This window comes from Drosophila subpulchrella, chromosome 2L, assembly GCF_014743375.2.
Source record: "Drosophila subpulchrella strain 33 F10 #4 breed RU33 chromosome 2L, RU_Dsub_v1.1 Primary Assembly, whole genome shotgun sequence".
NCBI classification, from domain to species: domain Eukaryota; kingdom Metazoa; phylum Arthropoda; class Insecta; order Diptera; family Drosophilidae; genus Drosophila; species Drosophila subpulchrella.
In genome coordinates this window covers 10,832,638-10,846,249 of record NC_050610.1, presented here as the reverse complement: position 1 = coordinate 10,846,249, position 13,612 = coordinate 10,832,638, and the positions used below count along the sequence as shown (strand labels likewise).

The 13,612-nt window shown below is 40.9% G+C and overlaps 4 protein-coding genes across 7 annotated transcripts; 1 reads left to right on the top strand and 3 right to left on the bottom strand.

The window, feature by feature from the left end:
- Positions 1–625: 625 nt before the first annotated feature.
- On the bottom strand, positions 626–5,084 carry LOC119547534 (UDP-glycosyltransferase UGT5-like). Of its 4 annotated transcripts, none has more exons than XM_037854429.1 (3): positions 4,445–5,084; positions 1,674–2,512; positions 626–1,613 (listed from the first exon to the last, which is right to left on the bottom strand). In XM_037854429.1, the coding sequence occupies exons 2-3, from the start codon at positions 2,387–2,389 to the stop codon at positions 695–697; spliced, it is 1,635 nt and encodes a 544-aa protein (XP_037710357.1). In that variant the 5' UTR covers positions 2,390–2,512; positions 4,445–5,084; the 3' UTR covers positions 626–694. The 4 variants fall into 4 exon arrangements, with proteins under 4 accessions (XP_037710357.1, XP_037710359.1, XP_037710356.1 ...); XM_037854431.1 differs by lacking the exon at positions 4,445–5,084 and adding an exon at positions 4,273–4,402; XM_037854428.1 differs by lacking the exon at positions 4,445–5,084 and adding an exon at positions 3,222–3,376.
- Positions 5,085–5,787: 703 nt separating this feature from the next.
- LOC119548454 (UDP-glucosyltransferase 2) lies at positions 5,788–7,469 on the bottom strand. The gene has a single exon (XM_037855718.1). It carries the CDS (start codon positions 7,438–7,440, stop codon positions 5,869–5,871), a length of 1,572 nt encoding a protein of 523 aa, XP_037711646.1. The 5' UTR covers positions 7,441–7,469; the 3' UTR covers positions 5,788–5,868.
- A 692-nt stretch (positions 7,470–8,161) lies between these two features.
- On the bottom strand, positions 8,162–10,970 carry LOC119548492 (cytochrome b5-related protein). The gene is made up of 5 exons (XM_037855767.1): positions 10,839–10,970; positions 10,607–10,728; positions 10,200–10,530; positions 9,455–9,837; positions 8,162–9,394 (listed from the first exon to the last, which is right to left on the bottom strand). The coding sequence occupies exons 2-5, from the start codon at positions 10,702–10,704 to the stop codon at positions 8,881–8,883; spliced, it is 1,326 nt and encodes a 441-aa protein (XP_037711695.1). The 5' UTR covers positions 10,705–10,728; positions 10,839–10,970; the 3' UTR covers positions 8,162–8,880.
- Positions 10,971–11,690: 720 nt separating this feature from the next.
- On the top strand, positions 11,691–13,558 carry LOC119548081 (cytochrome b5-related protein). Its single transcript, XM_037855166.1, has 3 exons — positions 11,691–12,198; positions 12,510–12,892; positions 12,977–13,558. Exons 1-3 carry the CDS (start codon positions 11,785–11,787, stop codon positions 13,488–13,490), a joined length of 1,311 nt encoding a protein of 436 aa, XP_037711094.1. The 5' UTR covers positions 11,691–11,784; the 3' UTR covers positions 13,491–13,558.
- Positions 13,559–13,612: the final 54 nt, after the last annotated feature.

The window sequence follows — 13,612 nt, the reverse complement described above, 5'->3', positions numbered from 1 at the left end:
AATTTTTTTCCAATAAGGTGAATACCTTTGGCCTTGGGATATTTAACCGACTTTGGTGAAATGAGTTTTTGAAATGCTAAATATTTGATCAAATATGTATACCCCAACAATGTAATTAAAAATATTTATCAAGCATAAATGCATATAGTGCTTTAAAATAAATAAGAAGGGAACAACTATAAACAACTAATTTCGTAAACAAAGCTCGTCTCATCAAATAATTTATGCAAAAAACCAGTCGTAACCAAAGGCAGAGAACATGAGAGTTGATATTTTTATAGATAATCGCTTTCAGAGAGAATGGGTTCCCTTATCGACCGACAAATGAAATAATTGTTCTAGCTCTGTAAATAGTTGTCACTGTTATTAACATTAAGTGTTCAGCAAAAATGATATAATGCAGGCCACTGGCGTCACTTGAATGTAACTGGTTATAATCGCTGATAACGATAGTGCAATGATAAGATATTCGGCAGTTTATAATGATATGTTGATTTTTGATAAGCGAATACCATGTACATATTAATTGTACATACCTTCTTACACTATTAGTATGTTCTTAATTATTTACATTTTGAAGGTAAATAAAACATTGTAGATGTTTTTGTTTAAGTTTTATTTTGACTTTTCGTTTTGCGGTTAATTTTCAATTTGTTACTAAGAATAAAATTCACATAATCCTTTATATACCTATCTACTGCTTCTTCACCTTCTTCTTTGGAGAATCCTTTTTCGATTTGGCGAACAATTTGCCCCACAAGAACTTCCACACGATCTTGTTGATGAGGAAGAGGATGTAGAGCACCAGAACGGCGAGGATATAGATATCCAGGTTGTTGCTGGCGATGAAGTTCATGTGGACCAGGGGACTCTGCATGTGTGGTGCACCATGATGACGGATCACGTATTCCGTCCAGTAGACCACCAATTCCTGGGCGCTCAGAGGACGATCGCGATACAGCTGTGAGAAGGTTTTCAGCTTCTGGGCGAACTTGGGATTCTCGATGACCTCCTTAATGGCCACCTTGAACTCATCCAGATCCAGAGTCGCTAAAGGCATCTGTAGACCGTATCCACTCGCCACCAGTTTGTCGGCATTTCCCGGCTGATCGGCAAAGACGGGTAGAGCCAACATGGGAACTCCATGGTATTGGGCCTCCGCCACTCCGCCCTTACCCGCATGGGTGATGAAAAGCTTGATCTTGGGATGGGCCAGGATATCATCCTGGGGCAGCCACTTCTTGTACAGTATATTCGCCGATTTGCCAGGTGTATTCTTCAAATCTTCCCATTTCCAGATCACCTGCTGCTTAAGGCTGCTCAGACCCTTGAAAATAGTAGACACTACTTCGGGCTGGATGTGTTCGCCCTTCAAATTGGAACCCAAACTAAAGAGTATGGCTCCATGCTTGCTCTTCTCCAGGAACTCCTTGATGTCCTCCGGTAGAGGATCAGGCTTGGTCTTCACCTGAATGCCTCCGATCTCGATTATACCAGGAACATTCGGACGAATGGGTCCCTCGCTAATGGCATGGCTATTGCAAAAGGCCAGTGAGACATTCCTTTTGGCCAGCTCAAAACTGGGCATTGACTTGTCCTTGCCCCAAAGTCGCCTAAAGTGTTAAGATAGGGGATTATCATATCATTTTCTCAATCTATTGATAAAAACTCACTCATAGAACCCGTTGTATTTGTAGTTCAGGAAGAGAGCAAGAGCATTGAAGCCCACAGTGCTGCCAAAGCTCTGCAAACGCTGCTGGAAATTCATGGGCTGTCCCGGTTTGCCGGCAACATTCATTTGCGGAACGCTCGAGAGCTCGGGATTGCCCAGAACCTCGTTGACCATCAACATGGGTGGACCCGGCCAGGAAATAATTACGGGGCAATTGAACCGGGCACCCAGAGCCACTTGATAGGTATTAAAGAAGAATCCCGCGAAGACCACGTCGAACTTGTTGCCCTTGTTGAGGTAGAGTTCCTGGAATTTCGGATCCTCCAGAACATCCACCTGCTTATCAATAAGCAAGGTCAGCGAGCTGAAGATCGATTTGAAGGTGTTCCAAATCGAGGGTTTCTCCTTAACCATACCGATCATGCCATCGTTGAGGACCTTCTCATCCTCGGCACTCAATGGAATCACAATGTGCTTGATGCTCTTGTGGGTCACTTTAGGTGGCATCGAGGAGACCACGGTCACGTTGTGACCCTTCTCGGCCAGCGTCTTCATGATGGACATGTGGACGATGAAGTGCGACGGACTGTGGCTGGTGAAGACGCCCAGGATGTTGGATCCTTCGGTGCCCTGAGGCATCGATTGCAGGGCCAGAAGGGCGACCAGAAGGCCACCCAAACTGCAGCCGATCCAACTGCTTCTCCGGTTTTGTGTCATGACTAGCTCCGTTCAAGTCCAAGTACAAATGGAAACTGATTGGGTTGCAAGCAGCCGGCAGCTATCTTATACTCAGTTGGTTTCAGCGATAACGCACTGATAAGATTCCTTCGATCGTTTAATCTGCAAAAAGTATATATATTTATATTTATATTCAGTGGCATGAATTTCATAAAGAGTTTGCTAACTAGTTATTACGTGTACCTCAAGCGAAGTACACGTTGTCTTTTATGTAGGAAGTCTAGTACATGATATCATATTTGATCATTTTTAAACAATTTTGATTCAACATATATTTATATCAAAAAAATATTGTACTTGGAAATCAAATAGTTTGCTTAAATCGTTCCTCTTTTCTTTTTGCACTTTAGACTTTGCTCATTTAAAAATGACCACAGACAATATTTTAAAGATTGTTAAACTCGTGAAGGGTTAAAGTGCAATCTATTCCACACAAAAGTGCTCGTTTTGTGGAACATTTTATTTCATCATTAATGTTAAACAAGGATTTGTTTATATATACATTACTTAGTGTTTTATTATAATGCATGTGCCCTATATTTTTTAATTGCTTACACCTTTCGTGTTCTAAGTAAACAGTCACCTTGTTATTAAGGCACATTTATTAGTCACTAGTAACCAGATAAATCCACCTTATACTTTAAAATAGACCAGAGTAAATATATATTTAAATTGTCTGAACTGCATGTACATGGGTTAAAGTGCAACCTTGTCTCATTGTCAATGTCAACTTGTAGGTTAACTATTATTTCATTGAATTGGCACACTCCCCCGACGACTCCAACACAACAATTATAGATATCCGAAATACCTCGTCTATATAGAGACACCCAAGTGAGCCATTAAATAATATAAAACAGATTTGGAAAACAATACGCGTTCGGCACGCGCTGCCTCGGATGCCGCTCGAATAACTGAGAATTGAATCCGAACAGAATCGGAATCGGTATGACCCGATGGGATGGAATAGTTCTCGAGAAGTGAGAATTACTGAGCGGGAGGCCTCTAAAAATAATCGCTGTGGGGGATTGTGGGAGCAACCTGTTGAGTGCGGCGAGTGTTGTTCTAGGTCTGGGAGTCTTTGTTGCTATTTCATTAATTGCCGGGTTGTTAAAGGTGCATGACATCAGTATAATTAAATTATTTACGTAAAGTGCAGGTCTCTGGGGGCACTTGAGTTATATTGCAGATAGCAAGGGTTTAAGATTCTTAGGTTATTCTATTAAGAAGCATTACTGTGCATTAATCCCTTACTAAGCCATAATCCGCTCCTGGTCAAAAAGTATTTAAGATTGTGCGACACCAAAAAATTGCAAACGATTAATTTCAAGGCCCCCAGTGTTTATCTAACCCTACATATACACATATACAGTGGCTGAGTCAGGTCTTTATTCAGAGGGGTTTTTAAAAGACATTTTGTATAGCATACTTTCTAAGGGGCTGAACCCCCAAGACTAAGCGTAGGCTACGCCCCTGAAATGCCTTTTTTATACGCAGTCATGCTTTCCAGCAAAGCTTTTATCTCTCTAGTAGTCTTTATCAGTGTTGCTTCTTATAAAAAGTATAAAAGAAAGGTATTATCAGTTGTTTTTTTATTAATGTTAATTTATCAATGGGTATTCCTCAAAACAGAACATAATACTTGATCACTGACCCCACAGCAACACTTTTGTGCAATTTCGCATTTCATAACGCCAACTGATATAACGAATTCGCAATGACAAGATGGCATAACGATTTATTATTTTTAAGCTTGGCAGGCAGGGTTTTTTCTTGATAACTATGGCCAAGCACAACATTAAAAATCTTGCGAAATACGAATTTATATATGACTATGAGTATCAGCAAAGTACCAGACTCACGAGAAGAATTACTCCAAGGACATGGAGATTATTGCTGGCTATGAAGTCCATGTGGATGAGGGGACTCTGTAGATGATAGGCTCCCTAGTGACGCAGTACGTACTCGGTCCAGTAGACAACCGATTGACGGGCTGTTAGAGGACGATCCCTATAGAGAGGGTGGAGAACTTACCGATGGTCTCTCGATACGATGGGTTCTCAAGGACCTCATGGATGTTCTCCTCCAATTCCTTCGCCGTCAGTGTGTGCCTATCCAACCAACGACCAAAGCCAAAGTTTAAAGTAACTTAGCAAAAATAATACTCATACATTAGGTTCATCTTTAAATTCAACAGTTTAATGACTATGTCCAGGATGGAATGCCTGAAAAAGTTACCCAATCTTTGAGTAAGCATCATGGAGTTTTGACCCGCTTCTAGGGCCACATTTAAGCCGGGCATGCAAGAAGGATAAAAAGCAGGGGCACGCCCACCCAAGTTATGATCACCGGACAGTGAGGCTTGGCGGTAATGCCCAGCTGAAAGTCATTGGTCATCGGGACGGGATGAACTTTTCGCTCCGGTGTCACTGTGATATTTTCATGTTCCGCCAAATTGGGCTTCATCTGGGTCACCACTGTAATGTTGTAACCCCGATCCGCAAGGGTTTTCATCACAACCATATGCACGATAACATGGGAAGGACTGTGGGTACCAAAAATTCCTAAAGTATTAGCTCCATCACTTCTATGGGTCTTTCGAGCCCAGAAGTAATATGAACGAAAGCACAATCGTAGTATATTTCATCTCAATAAATGAACTTTTCAATGGAACTCACAACAAACGACTAAGTTTCGATCTTTCCAGCGGGACAGCTTATATAGAACTGTGCCTCAGATGTCGTCAGCAACAATCTGAATTGATACAGGTTTAATTTGTATAGCTGCGCCGGGGTGACTGGGCATATCACGGAATTCTGAATAGGGTCTGTCCTACCGGGCAAGACTATCTCAATAGATTTATAGCTATCGTTAGGGTCTAACAACGTATCGCGTGTCTGCGACCTGAGTCATGGTTAAACGCTTTAAATTGAAATAAACTGCAAGCTTATCAATCGCAAATCGTGTCATATGTTATCATGTTTGTTGCGAATTTTGAGGGCCTACATTTGTATGTAATTTAGCCAGATGGTGGTTTTATATGATTGTTGATAGCAAAATATAAGAAACAAATGTATATCCTACTATTTCCTTTCAATACTTTTTACACAAACAGATTTGATTTACAAACCTGTACTAATATGTAACCTTATAAAGATTGACAAAGTCAAATAAAACTAACCCCGTCGAAAGTCAAACTAAAATAAAAGTTTAGTATGGTTAAACAACTTTTGGAGCGGTTTAAACTCATTCAATATTATTATAATAATAACCACCTTTGGGGTGCCAAAACAATATTACTAGGCCATCTTAACTATTGATAGCACGTATCAAGCGAAGATAACGATAATAGTTAGTAATTAGAAATGAAATAGTTATTTAAAATTATTTTGTTTTTTTATTAAAATATTTAACTTTCTATAAATAATACATAAACAGTTCTTATTATTTAATTTATTTTATTGCTTCTTTCTTGACTGTGAGATCTTTGCTTTGCCCCGTATTTTGTTCCATACAAATTTCGCAACCAGACGAGTTAGGAGTACAAACAAGACCAGGATTGTTGCAATTAGAAGGTAAATATCAAGATTGTGGAGCTCAATGAAATTCATATGCACCGAAGGACTCTGCAGGTGGGGGGCACCATGATGTCTTAGGACATACTCCGCCCAGTAAACCACCGATTGTTTTGCAGAGAGGGGTCGATCTCTGTATAAGGCGGAGAACTTTCCAATAGCTTGGCTGTACTTCTTGTTCTCCAAAACTTCCTTAAGGGCCTCCCTCAGCGTATCCTCGGTAATGGTCAGCAGATCGAGAGCCAGGCCATATCCCGATTTTTCCATGACTGCGGCATTTCCGGGTTGATCCCCAAAAATAGGCAAGGCCACCATGGGTACTCCATGGTACTGGGCTTCAGTGATGCCACCCTTTCCGGCATGTGTGATAAAGAGTTTGGTGTTCGGATGGGCCAGGATATCATCTTGGGGCAGCCAGTTCTTATAAAGTATATTGGATGCGTTGCCGGGTGTGTTCTCCAAGTCCTCCCATTTCCAGATAACGTTCTCTTTCAGTCCCGACAGGACCTTAAAGATGGTCTGCACAATTTCCGGCTTCACCGTTGAGCTTTTGATGTTGGAACCAAGGGATAGAAAGACAGCTCCTTGGGTGGACTTGTTTAAGAACTGATCGATATCCTTGGGCAGCGGATCCGGCTTATCCTTCACCTGAATTCCTCCGATTTCAATGATGGCAGGTACCAGTGGTCGAATGGGACCCTCAGCAATCAAACGGGATCCGACGAAGGCTATCGAGATATTCTTTCTCAGCTCTTTGAGAGTTGGTTGATCTTTCTCCGGGAAGACTTCATTATATATGCGGTTTATTTTGAAATCAAAGACAACCATAATATACTCGAAAAACAGGAATTTAGCAAAGTTTTCCGCTCTCTTAAAGAAACTCAATGGATGTGTTCCAACAGTGCCTAGCAAGGGCACATATGATACCTCTGTGGGATTACCAGTAAACATGTCAATTATTGGAACAGGGGCTGACATCCAGTCAATGATTACGGGAACCTTTAGCTTATGGGCAACTCCCAATTGGAAGTCGTTGATAAAGTAACCCAATATCATCAGATCAAATTTGGTCTCATAAATTCGCTGGAACCTCGGATCGGAGAGCAGTTCAGCCTGAGCATTGATCATCACTTCCATGCCAGTTAGAAGTCGAATCATGGTGCTCACGAGAGAATTCTTCTGGCCGGCCATTTCAGTCATTTGGTTCTCCATAATGAGCTCCTGTTCATCCTTCATCGGGATCACAATCAGGTGGATGTCCTTGTGCGTCACCTTGGGCTTCAGCATCGATACCACCGTCACATTGTGTCCAGCTTCGACCAGGGCCTTGGCCACCGACATGTGGATGATCAGATGCGATTGGCTGTGGCTGCTGAAGAGCCCCAGAATATTGGCTCCCTGGGTGGAAGCCACCACACCGAGCAGCAACAAAAGTACGGAGTGAACCGCGAACATTTTATAAACTTTTTGCCTGACCTCTCCGGTCAATGTCGAACTAAAAACTGAAGAGAACTGGGCATGCGGCTAGCTATTTATGGGTAAAAAATTCAAGTTGCTAGTCGTTTAATTGGCTTATCGACTCCCTTCAATTCCAAACTATACTCTTATCTTATCTCTCTTAAAGGTCTAACTCGACTCTTTCCTTTTCCTTAAGGTGTTAAGCTGACCATTATGTGATAAAGTACTTTGAAAGGGAATTCTGAATTATAATGTCTTCGAATTTTAAGAGATTGTACTTGTACTTAAGCAATTGGGGTAAAAACAATTTTGAATGAACAATAGAATAGGACTTAAATATATTTGTTATTGTATTGAATTTCACAACTTCAATTGTTTTTGCAATTCATAATGAACCTTATAAATACTAGGCATACAGTTTCTTTATCGACTCTCTTCCATTCCGATTGATACTCTTATCTAGGTGCTCTATAAAGTTTAAATCGACTCTTTCGGTTTATAAACCTGCTATCGGGGGATTTAAGAAAATATCTTTGACAACAAGTTTGCAGCTTTTTAAGAGAACTTTAGAAAAATATAAGTTCAAGGTCAAATTCACTTTAATATTATTATATTCATTTTTATTTTTTTAATCTAAACTTATTTTGCTATTCACAATATATATCATGAGTTATACGTGTTTCCCATAAAAAATTGTTTCAAATTATTTGTAGTTTTTTATTTTCTCTAAGTCAACACAAAATTAGACGTATAACAATTTATTTATAATAACAGACATAGCCCAACAAATATTATAAACATGAAATTGTGGTTCCTAATATTTATAAATATATTTTTAATTAAATTAAATAACCCTATAACATTTTAGTATAAGCTTTATATATTTTTGTTTTTCTAGAATTCCGAAAAACATTTAAAATTAATGTTCTAATCGATTCATGCTCAATACTCCTATTTGCATTGTCACGATGATTCAGCAAAACACATTTCCATATCACCATTTGACGCTGTCTACCATTTATGGGGGTTTACTCAAAAAAAAACTATCACTTTTTCTCAACACCAGCTGAAGTCTCAACTTAAAGAAGTAACTCAATTAACTTAAAGTAATTAAATGATGCAAAAAATGTTGGTGGGCCGTAAAAAGATTTAAAAAAGGTTTTTAGGTATCATAACCAACACCATTAAAAAGCGGAAACGCTCTAAGAGCTTTAAATTTCATTAACTAAAACTGAAAGAGAGTCGAGCAAACCTTTTTGATAAGAGCACAAATTGTTTTGATAGTTAAACAAGGAATTTTATAAGAGAAAATATAAAAAATATTTAAGATCAATTAATTTTACTTGTAGGGCTACTTTAACCTGAATCGTCCCTATTTACAAAAACAAAATATTCCCCTCCATATATCATAGTTATCATAGTTAACCCAAACCCATTCTACTTCAACTTTTTACTACCCGGTGGCAGGGGATTCTTTTTGGTCCTTAGCAATTGCTGATTTTGACCCTTGATGTGGCCCCAGTGATTAATCTCCCTGAGTTCCACGTCAAACTCTTTAATGGTTTTCCTTAACTCGGGATAGAGTTGCTTGAGTACTCCATGATCGAGAGTGGGAAATAGATGATGCAGGGCGTGCTCTCCAAAGTGGGTGAGCACCAAGAGATCCGACCACTTGATATCTCCACGGTCTATGATTGTATCCACCTGATAAAGACCCCAATCAATGTCCTTACGTTGGGTGTCTCCATCGTGTAGAATTCGAGGATCATGATGGGCTGCTGTGAGGCCCACAAGTCCAAAAATAAAGCTGCCCACGGCTACGATTATTTGCCAGCTAGCAAGAGTGGCAAGCAGACCAACGCCAGTGGAGACATATAAAAAGATTGGTAGGGTAAAACCTATGAGATCATCCCAGTGCATAAGGTTGCTTTTAGTTAAGGAGAGAGCCATGCTGTAAATAAAAAAAATGTTTATTAATACCATGTAGAACAGAGCTAGTTAATTCACTCACCGCAGGATAAACTGTCCCTGAAACAGGGCTACATACACCACTGGTGATATAACCACAGAGATCCATCGTTGCATTTTACTTGCATAGTGACGATCGGGAATCCAGCACAAAAATGGCTCAAACATGGACATCTCCAGATCATGCAGAGAATTCGCATAAACATGGTGTGATAGGGCGTGAGAAATGCGCCAACTCCGGAAGTTCATTAACGTTAGATTAAAGGTATACATCCGCCAATTATCCCGCTGATGGAAGTAGTTGTGTGTGGAGGTGGCCACCCAGCAAAGAGCCAAGCCAGCAAGTCCCTGAAAGACCAAAGAGTCCAGGACTGTGCCTACCCAGCTAAAGATGAAAACGGAGACTAGGATGCCCAAGTGAAGGAACTGAAAGATTAAAAAAAATAGAATAGATCATAAAAAAAAGCCGCTTCTTATCAACTAAAAAAAATTTTAAAAACAACCTTTACCATTTTGCTGTTTTACCATTTTACATTTATCTAGTCCCGTAGTATCTTTACAGGGAGGAATACCATATAAAGAAGTTAAGAAAGTTATGAGGGAAAAACGGATTCTATCCAACTTATACCATTGAACAAGATAATATTCAATAATAATTAAAGTAGAAAATAGGAACTTTCAAGACAAAGCTTTCTTATTAAATATATATATTTATAAAAATAGTTAATCGTTGTAAAGGAACTAGTAGTTTATGAGTAAATTCAAGACTCTTAAAATCTAATTCGTACCCCAGTTTTCTTGGTCGGGGAGTACTCGATTTTTCTTAGCTTTTCCCGTACCCTCCGCTTTAGGGTCATGTAAAAACCATTTTCTTTGAGGGTGAATTTATAGTTCCTTGGCTTCGTGGCCTGTCGCACTTCGAATTTGCTTAGCATTCCCCGAGCTCGCTCCTCAATATGATGAGATTCGAAGGGTTCCGTGATATCTGTGCCACGGGTGCACTCAATCCAAGAGGCACCGCCCGGATGGCGAGCGGCAAAGTCGCTCAAGTCATAAAGCTTATCGTTAATGCGCCAAAGACCTTCGGCCTCGTCATCTGCATGTTTGCCCTCCAGCCAGCTAAGCAAGATAAAATTATAATATCCCTTCATTTGAGTTCTTTGTAGAAAGACTTTCAAATCCACCAGATACCTACCTTTCACTTGTAATGGGTCGTTGCTGGCGATAACTCGGATAGGTCCTCGATATTCCCGATACCTTCCAGGCCACATCCTCTTCAATATTGGGCGCCATTATGTGCACAGCTTGTTAATCGATCTACAAGAATAAAATGAGTTAGCATTAACCGAAGAAAGTACTTTGCATGCTAATGCCTAATCGTGGCTGATAACTAGCTGATTGATTCCCAAGTTCAACTTAGTACTCACCGAAAGAACCGGTCGTTCGGTGCCCCCTCAAATGAAGACAAACCGCAGAGTTTGTTTACGTAGCGCCTACTAAACTTTTATGTGGAGCGTCGCTCGGCTTTTGTCTTCGTATAACGCTTGCTCGATCAATTAGTAAAGCTCTGATCCGAGAGTATCGCAGATCGAAAGCTTTCCGCTCACTACCTCTCACTTCTTATCATGGGTCAGTTGGAAATGAAATAATATGTAAATGGTATTCAGTGCAAACTTATTTTCACTGCTAGTCTAACATAGGGTTTAATGGACTAAGGTTAATAGACTAAATAAGAATCTACCAGAAAGAAAACCTAAGTTTTAACTAGTCTTCAATACCCTAAAAACCCTTATATCTCTTACATAGGTTCCAAAGTACTACTTGACTTTAATAATTTTAATACCGTGTTTAACCAAATTTTTTTTTTGTCCAAGTTATAAAGCATTTTTTATGGGATCTTTATAAGAGAAGACTACCCCTAACAATCATTATAACTGCTAGACCTTCGTCAGCCAAGCGAAGCCTCAAATTTCTGCGATGATATAGCAATGTTTATGGGCACCGCACTGACCTATTGTCGACGAGTTCTGGGCAGACATGCCCACTAGGTGATTTCCCCTAGTGAAATTCTGATTAGGACAAAATGTTTAAAAGAAATATGAGATTTAGATAGAGGTAATAGCTAAGAGCCGGCAGCTGTGGCCCCACGGCGCTCCGCTGATAAGGCCGCCCTCTTATCAAAATGGAAACGTTTTGCCTGTAAAATGGAATCGATTTTCGGTTTATATAATCTGCCGAGATTGGCGCTACGCATAAAATCCTCTTGCCATTGTCGGTGCCTTTCAGTTGGTTGCTGGAATCGCAGCGTGTCGGTTCCAGAATCGGTGGATCGGTGTTTTTCAAGGACCTCAAGGATCAAAAGGACTCTTCAAAATGGTAATTGAGGAGTGGAAAAAGAGTGGCATCGCCACCAAATTCCCCACATACCGAAACTCGCCCCTGATCACCACACATAGCTGGCAGAAGGGCAAACGGCAGGACGATCGCGCGGAAGGACTCTGGCGAATCTACGATGGCATCTATGACTTCACCGAGTTCATTGACAAACATCCTGGCGGTCCTTTCTGGATACGTGAGACCAAGGGCACCGACATAACCGAAGCCTTTGAGGCACATCATCTTACGACGGCTCCCGAGAAGATGATTGCCAAATACCGGGTTAGGGATGCAGCAGAGCCAAGGATCTACACCCTGACTTTGGAGGAAGGGGGATTCTACAAGACCCTCAAGGAGCGAGTGCGCGAAAAGCTGAAGACTGTGGACAAGCGGCCAAAACGAAAGAGTGATGTGAGTGCTGAAACTTTAAAATAATTAATAGAAAATGGGCGTGAATACTAGATCATATCAATTATATATTTCTTATAATTTACATATAGTGATTAGGTGAGCCTCTCGAGTCCCACGAAATTTATTAGTAATTGAATCAAAAAATACTTATCTTAAATTTCACGTCTTTTTAAAGTAGCATGTCGGTTATTTAGTTGGATAAAATATAAAAAAACAGAAAGAAATTTTTTTTTTTTTAAAGAAATAATTTTTTTTTTTTTTTTTATGTTTTTGTTATTTAAAATTTCTTTTAATCTATTTTTTCTCCGTAGCTTATACACTTCGGCGTCCTTGTGTCGCTCTTCATTTTCGGAATCGCCAGTGCCAAGTTCGATAGCCTTCTAGCTCTGGTCCTGGCGGGTGTGGCCCTCTGTTGGACGGTGATCGTGTCCCACAACTACTTCCATCGTCGGGACAACTGGCAGATGTACGCCTTCAACCTGGGTCTGATGAACTTCGCCGCCTGGCGAGTGTCCCACGCCCTGTCCCATCACATCTATCCCAATTCCTATTTCGATCTGGAGCTCTCGATGTTCGAGCCGCTGCTGTGCTGGGTGCCCAATCCGCATATCAAGAGCAAGGTGATGCGCTACGTGTCCTGGGTCACAGAACCGGTGGCCTATGCCCTGGCCTTCTTTATACAGATGGGCACACGGTAAGTGATCGTGATCGAGGTGGTGGCGATCGTAAACAAAGTCTAATCAGTGATCGTTTTGATTGATTGATATGGTTATTGCAGTATTTTCTACTCGCTGCGCCACACGAACATCCTCTACTGGCACGATCTGGTGCCGCTGAGTATACCCATCGCTATATACCTGGGAACTGGAGGATCTGCGGGTGTTTGGATCAGCGTGCGCACATGGCTTGCGATGACGTCGATCGCCAGCTTTAGCTTTTGTGTGATCGGTCTGAATGCTGCCCATCACGATCCGGAAATCTATCACGAGGGCGATGCAAATCGCGAGGATCGCGACTGGGGTCTCTTTCAGGTGGACACAATAATTGATCGCGGTGATCTCAAGTGGTCACAGTTCCTGGTCCTCACCCACTTTGGCGATCATGTGCTCCACCATCTCTTCCCCACGCTGGATCATGGCCTCCTACCCGCTCTCTATCCAGTGCTGTACGAGACTCTCGATGAGTTCAAGGGTCATCTGCGCGAATGCAACCACATTGAGCACATGATCGGCCAGCACAAGCAACTTCTGCGCATCGAGCCCAATCCCAGGCCTCCTGGGGCGGGAAAGTAGGATTTACTTTGTATGGGGCTTAATTAAAAATAAATAAATATATTCACATAATCTTAGTAGTAACCATATACCGAGTGTTTTCATTTAACAAACGTATTTTATAGTTATGAATAGAAATTGTA

Excerpts from the sequence above, each read along its gene's own strand:
- LOC119547534 (XM_037854429.1), bottom strand. The coding sequence starts at position 2,389 with ATGACACAAAACCGGAGAAGCAGTTGGATCGGCTGCAGTTTGGGTGGC. Across the intron at positions 1,614-1,673 it reads AAATACAACGGGTTCTATGA|GCGACTTTGGGGCAAGGACA; the intron begins GTGAGTTTTTAT and ends TTAACACTTTAG.
- LOC119548454 (XM_037855718.1), bottom strand. The coding sequence starts at position 7,440 with ATGTTCGCGGTTCACTCCGTACTTTTGTTGCTGCTCGGTGTGGTGGCT.
- LOC119548081 (XM_037855166.1), top strand. The coding sequence starts at position 11,785 with ATGGTAATTGAGGAGTGGAAAAAGAGTGGCATCGCCACCAAATTCCCC. Across the intron at positions 12,199-12,509 it reads GGCCAAAACGAAAGAGTGAT|CTTATACACTTCGGCGTCCT; the intron begins GTGAGTGCTGAA and ends TTTTCTCCGTAG. Across the intron at positions 12,893-12,976 it reads TTTATACAGATGGGCACACG|TATTTTCTACTCGCTGCGCC; the intron begins GTAAGTGATCGT and ends TGGTTATTGCAG.
- LOC119548492 (XM_037855767.1), bottom strand. The coding sequence starts at position 10,704 with ATGGCGCCCAATATTGAAGAGGATGTGGCCTGGAAGGTATCGGGAATA. Across the intron at positions 9,838-10,199 it reads CCCCGACCAAGAAAACTGGG|TTCCTTCACTTGGGCATCCT; the intron begins GTACGAATTAGA and ends TTAATCTTTCAG. Across the intron at positions 9,395-9,454 it reads CAGGGACAGTTTATCCTGCG|CATGGCTCTCTCCTTAACTA; the intron begins GTGAGTGAATTA and ends TTTTATTTACAG.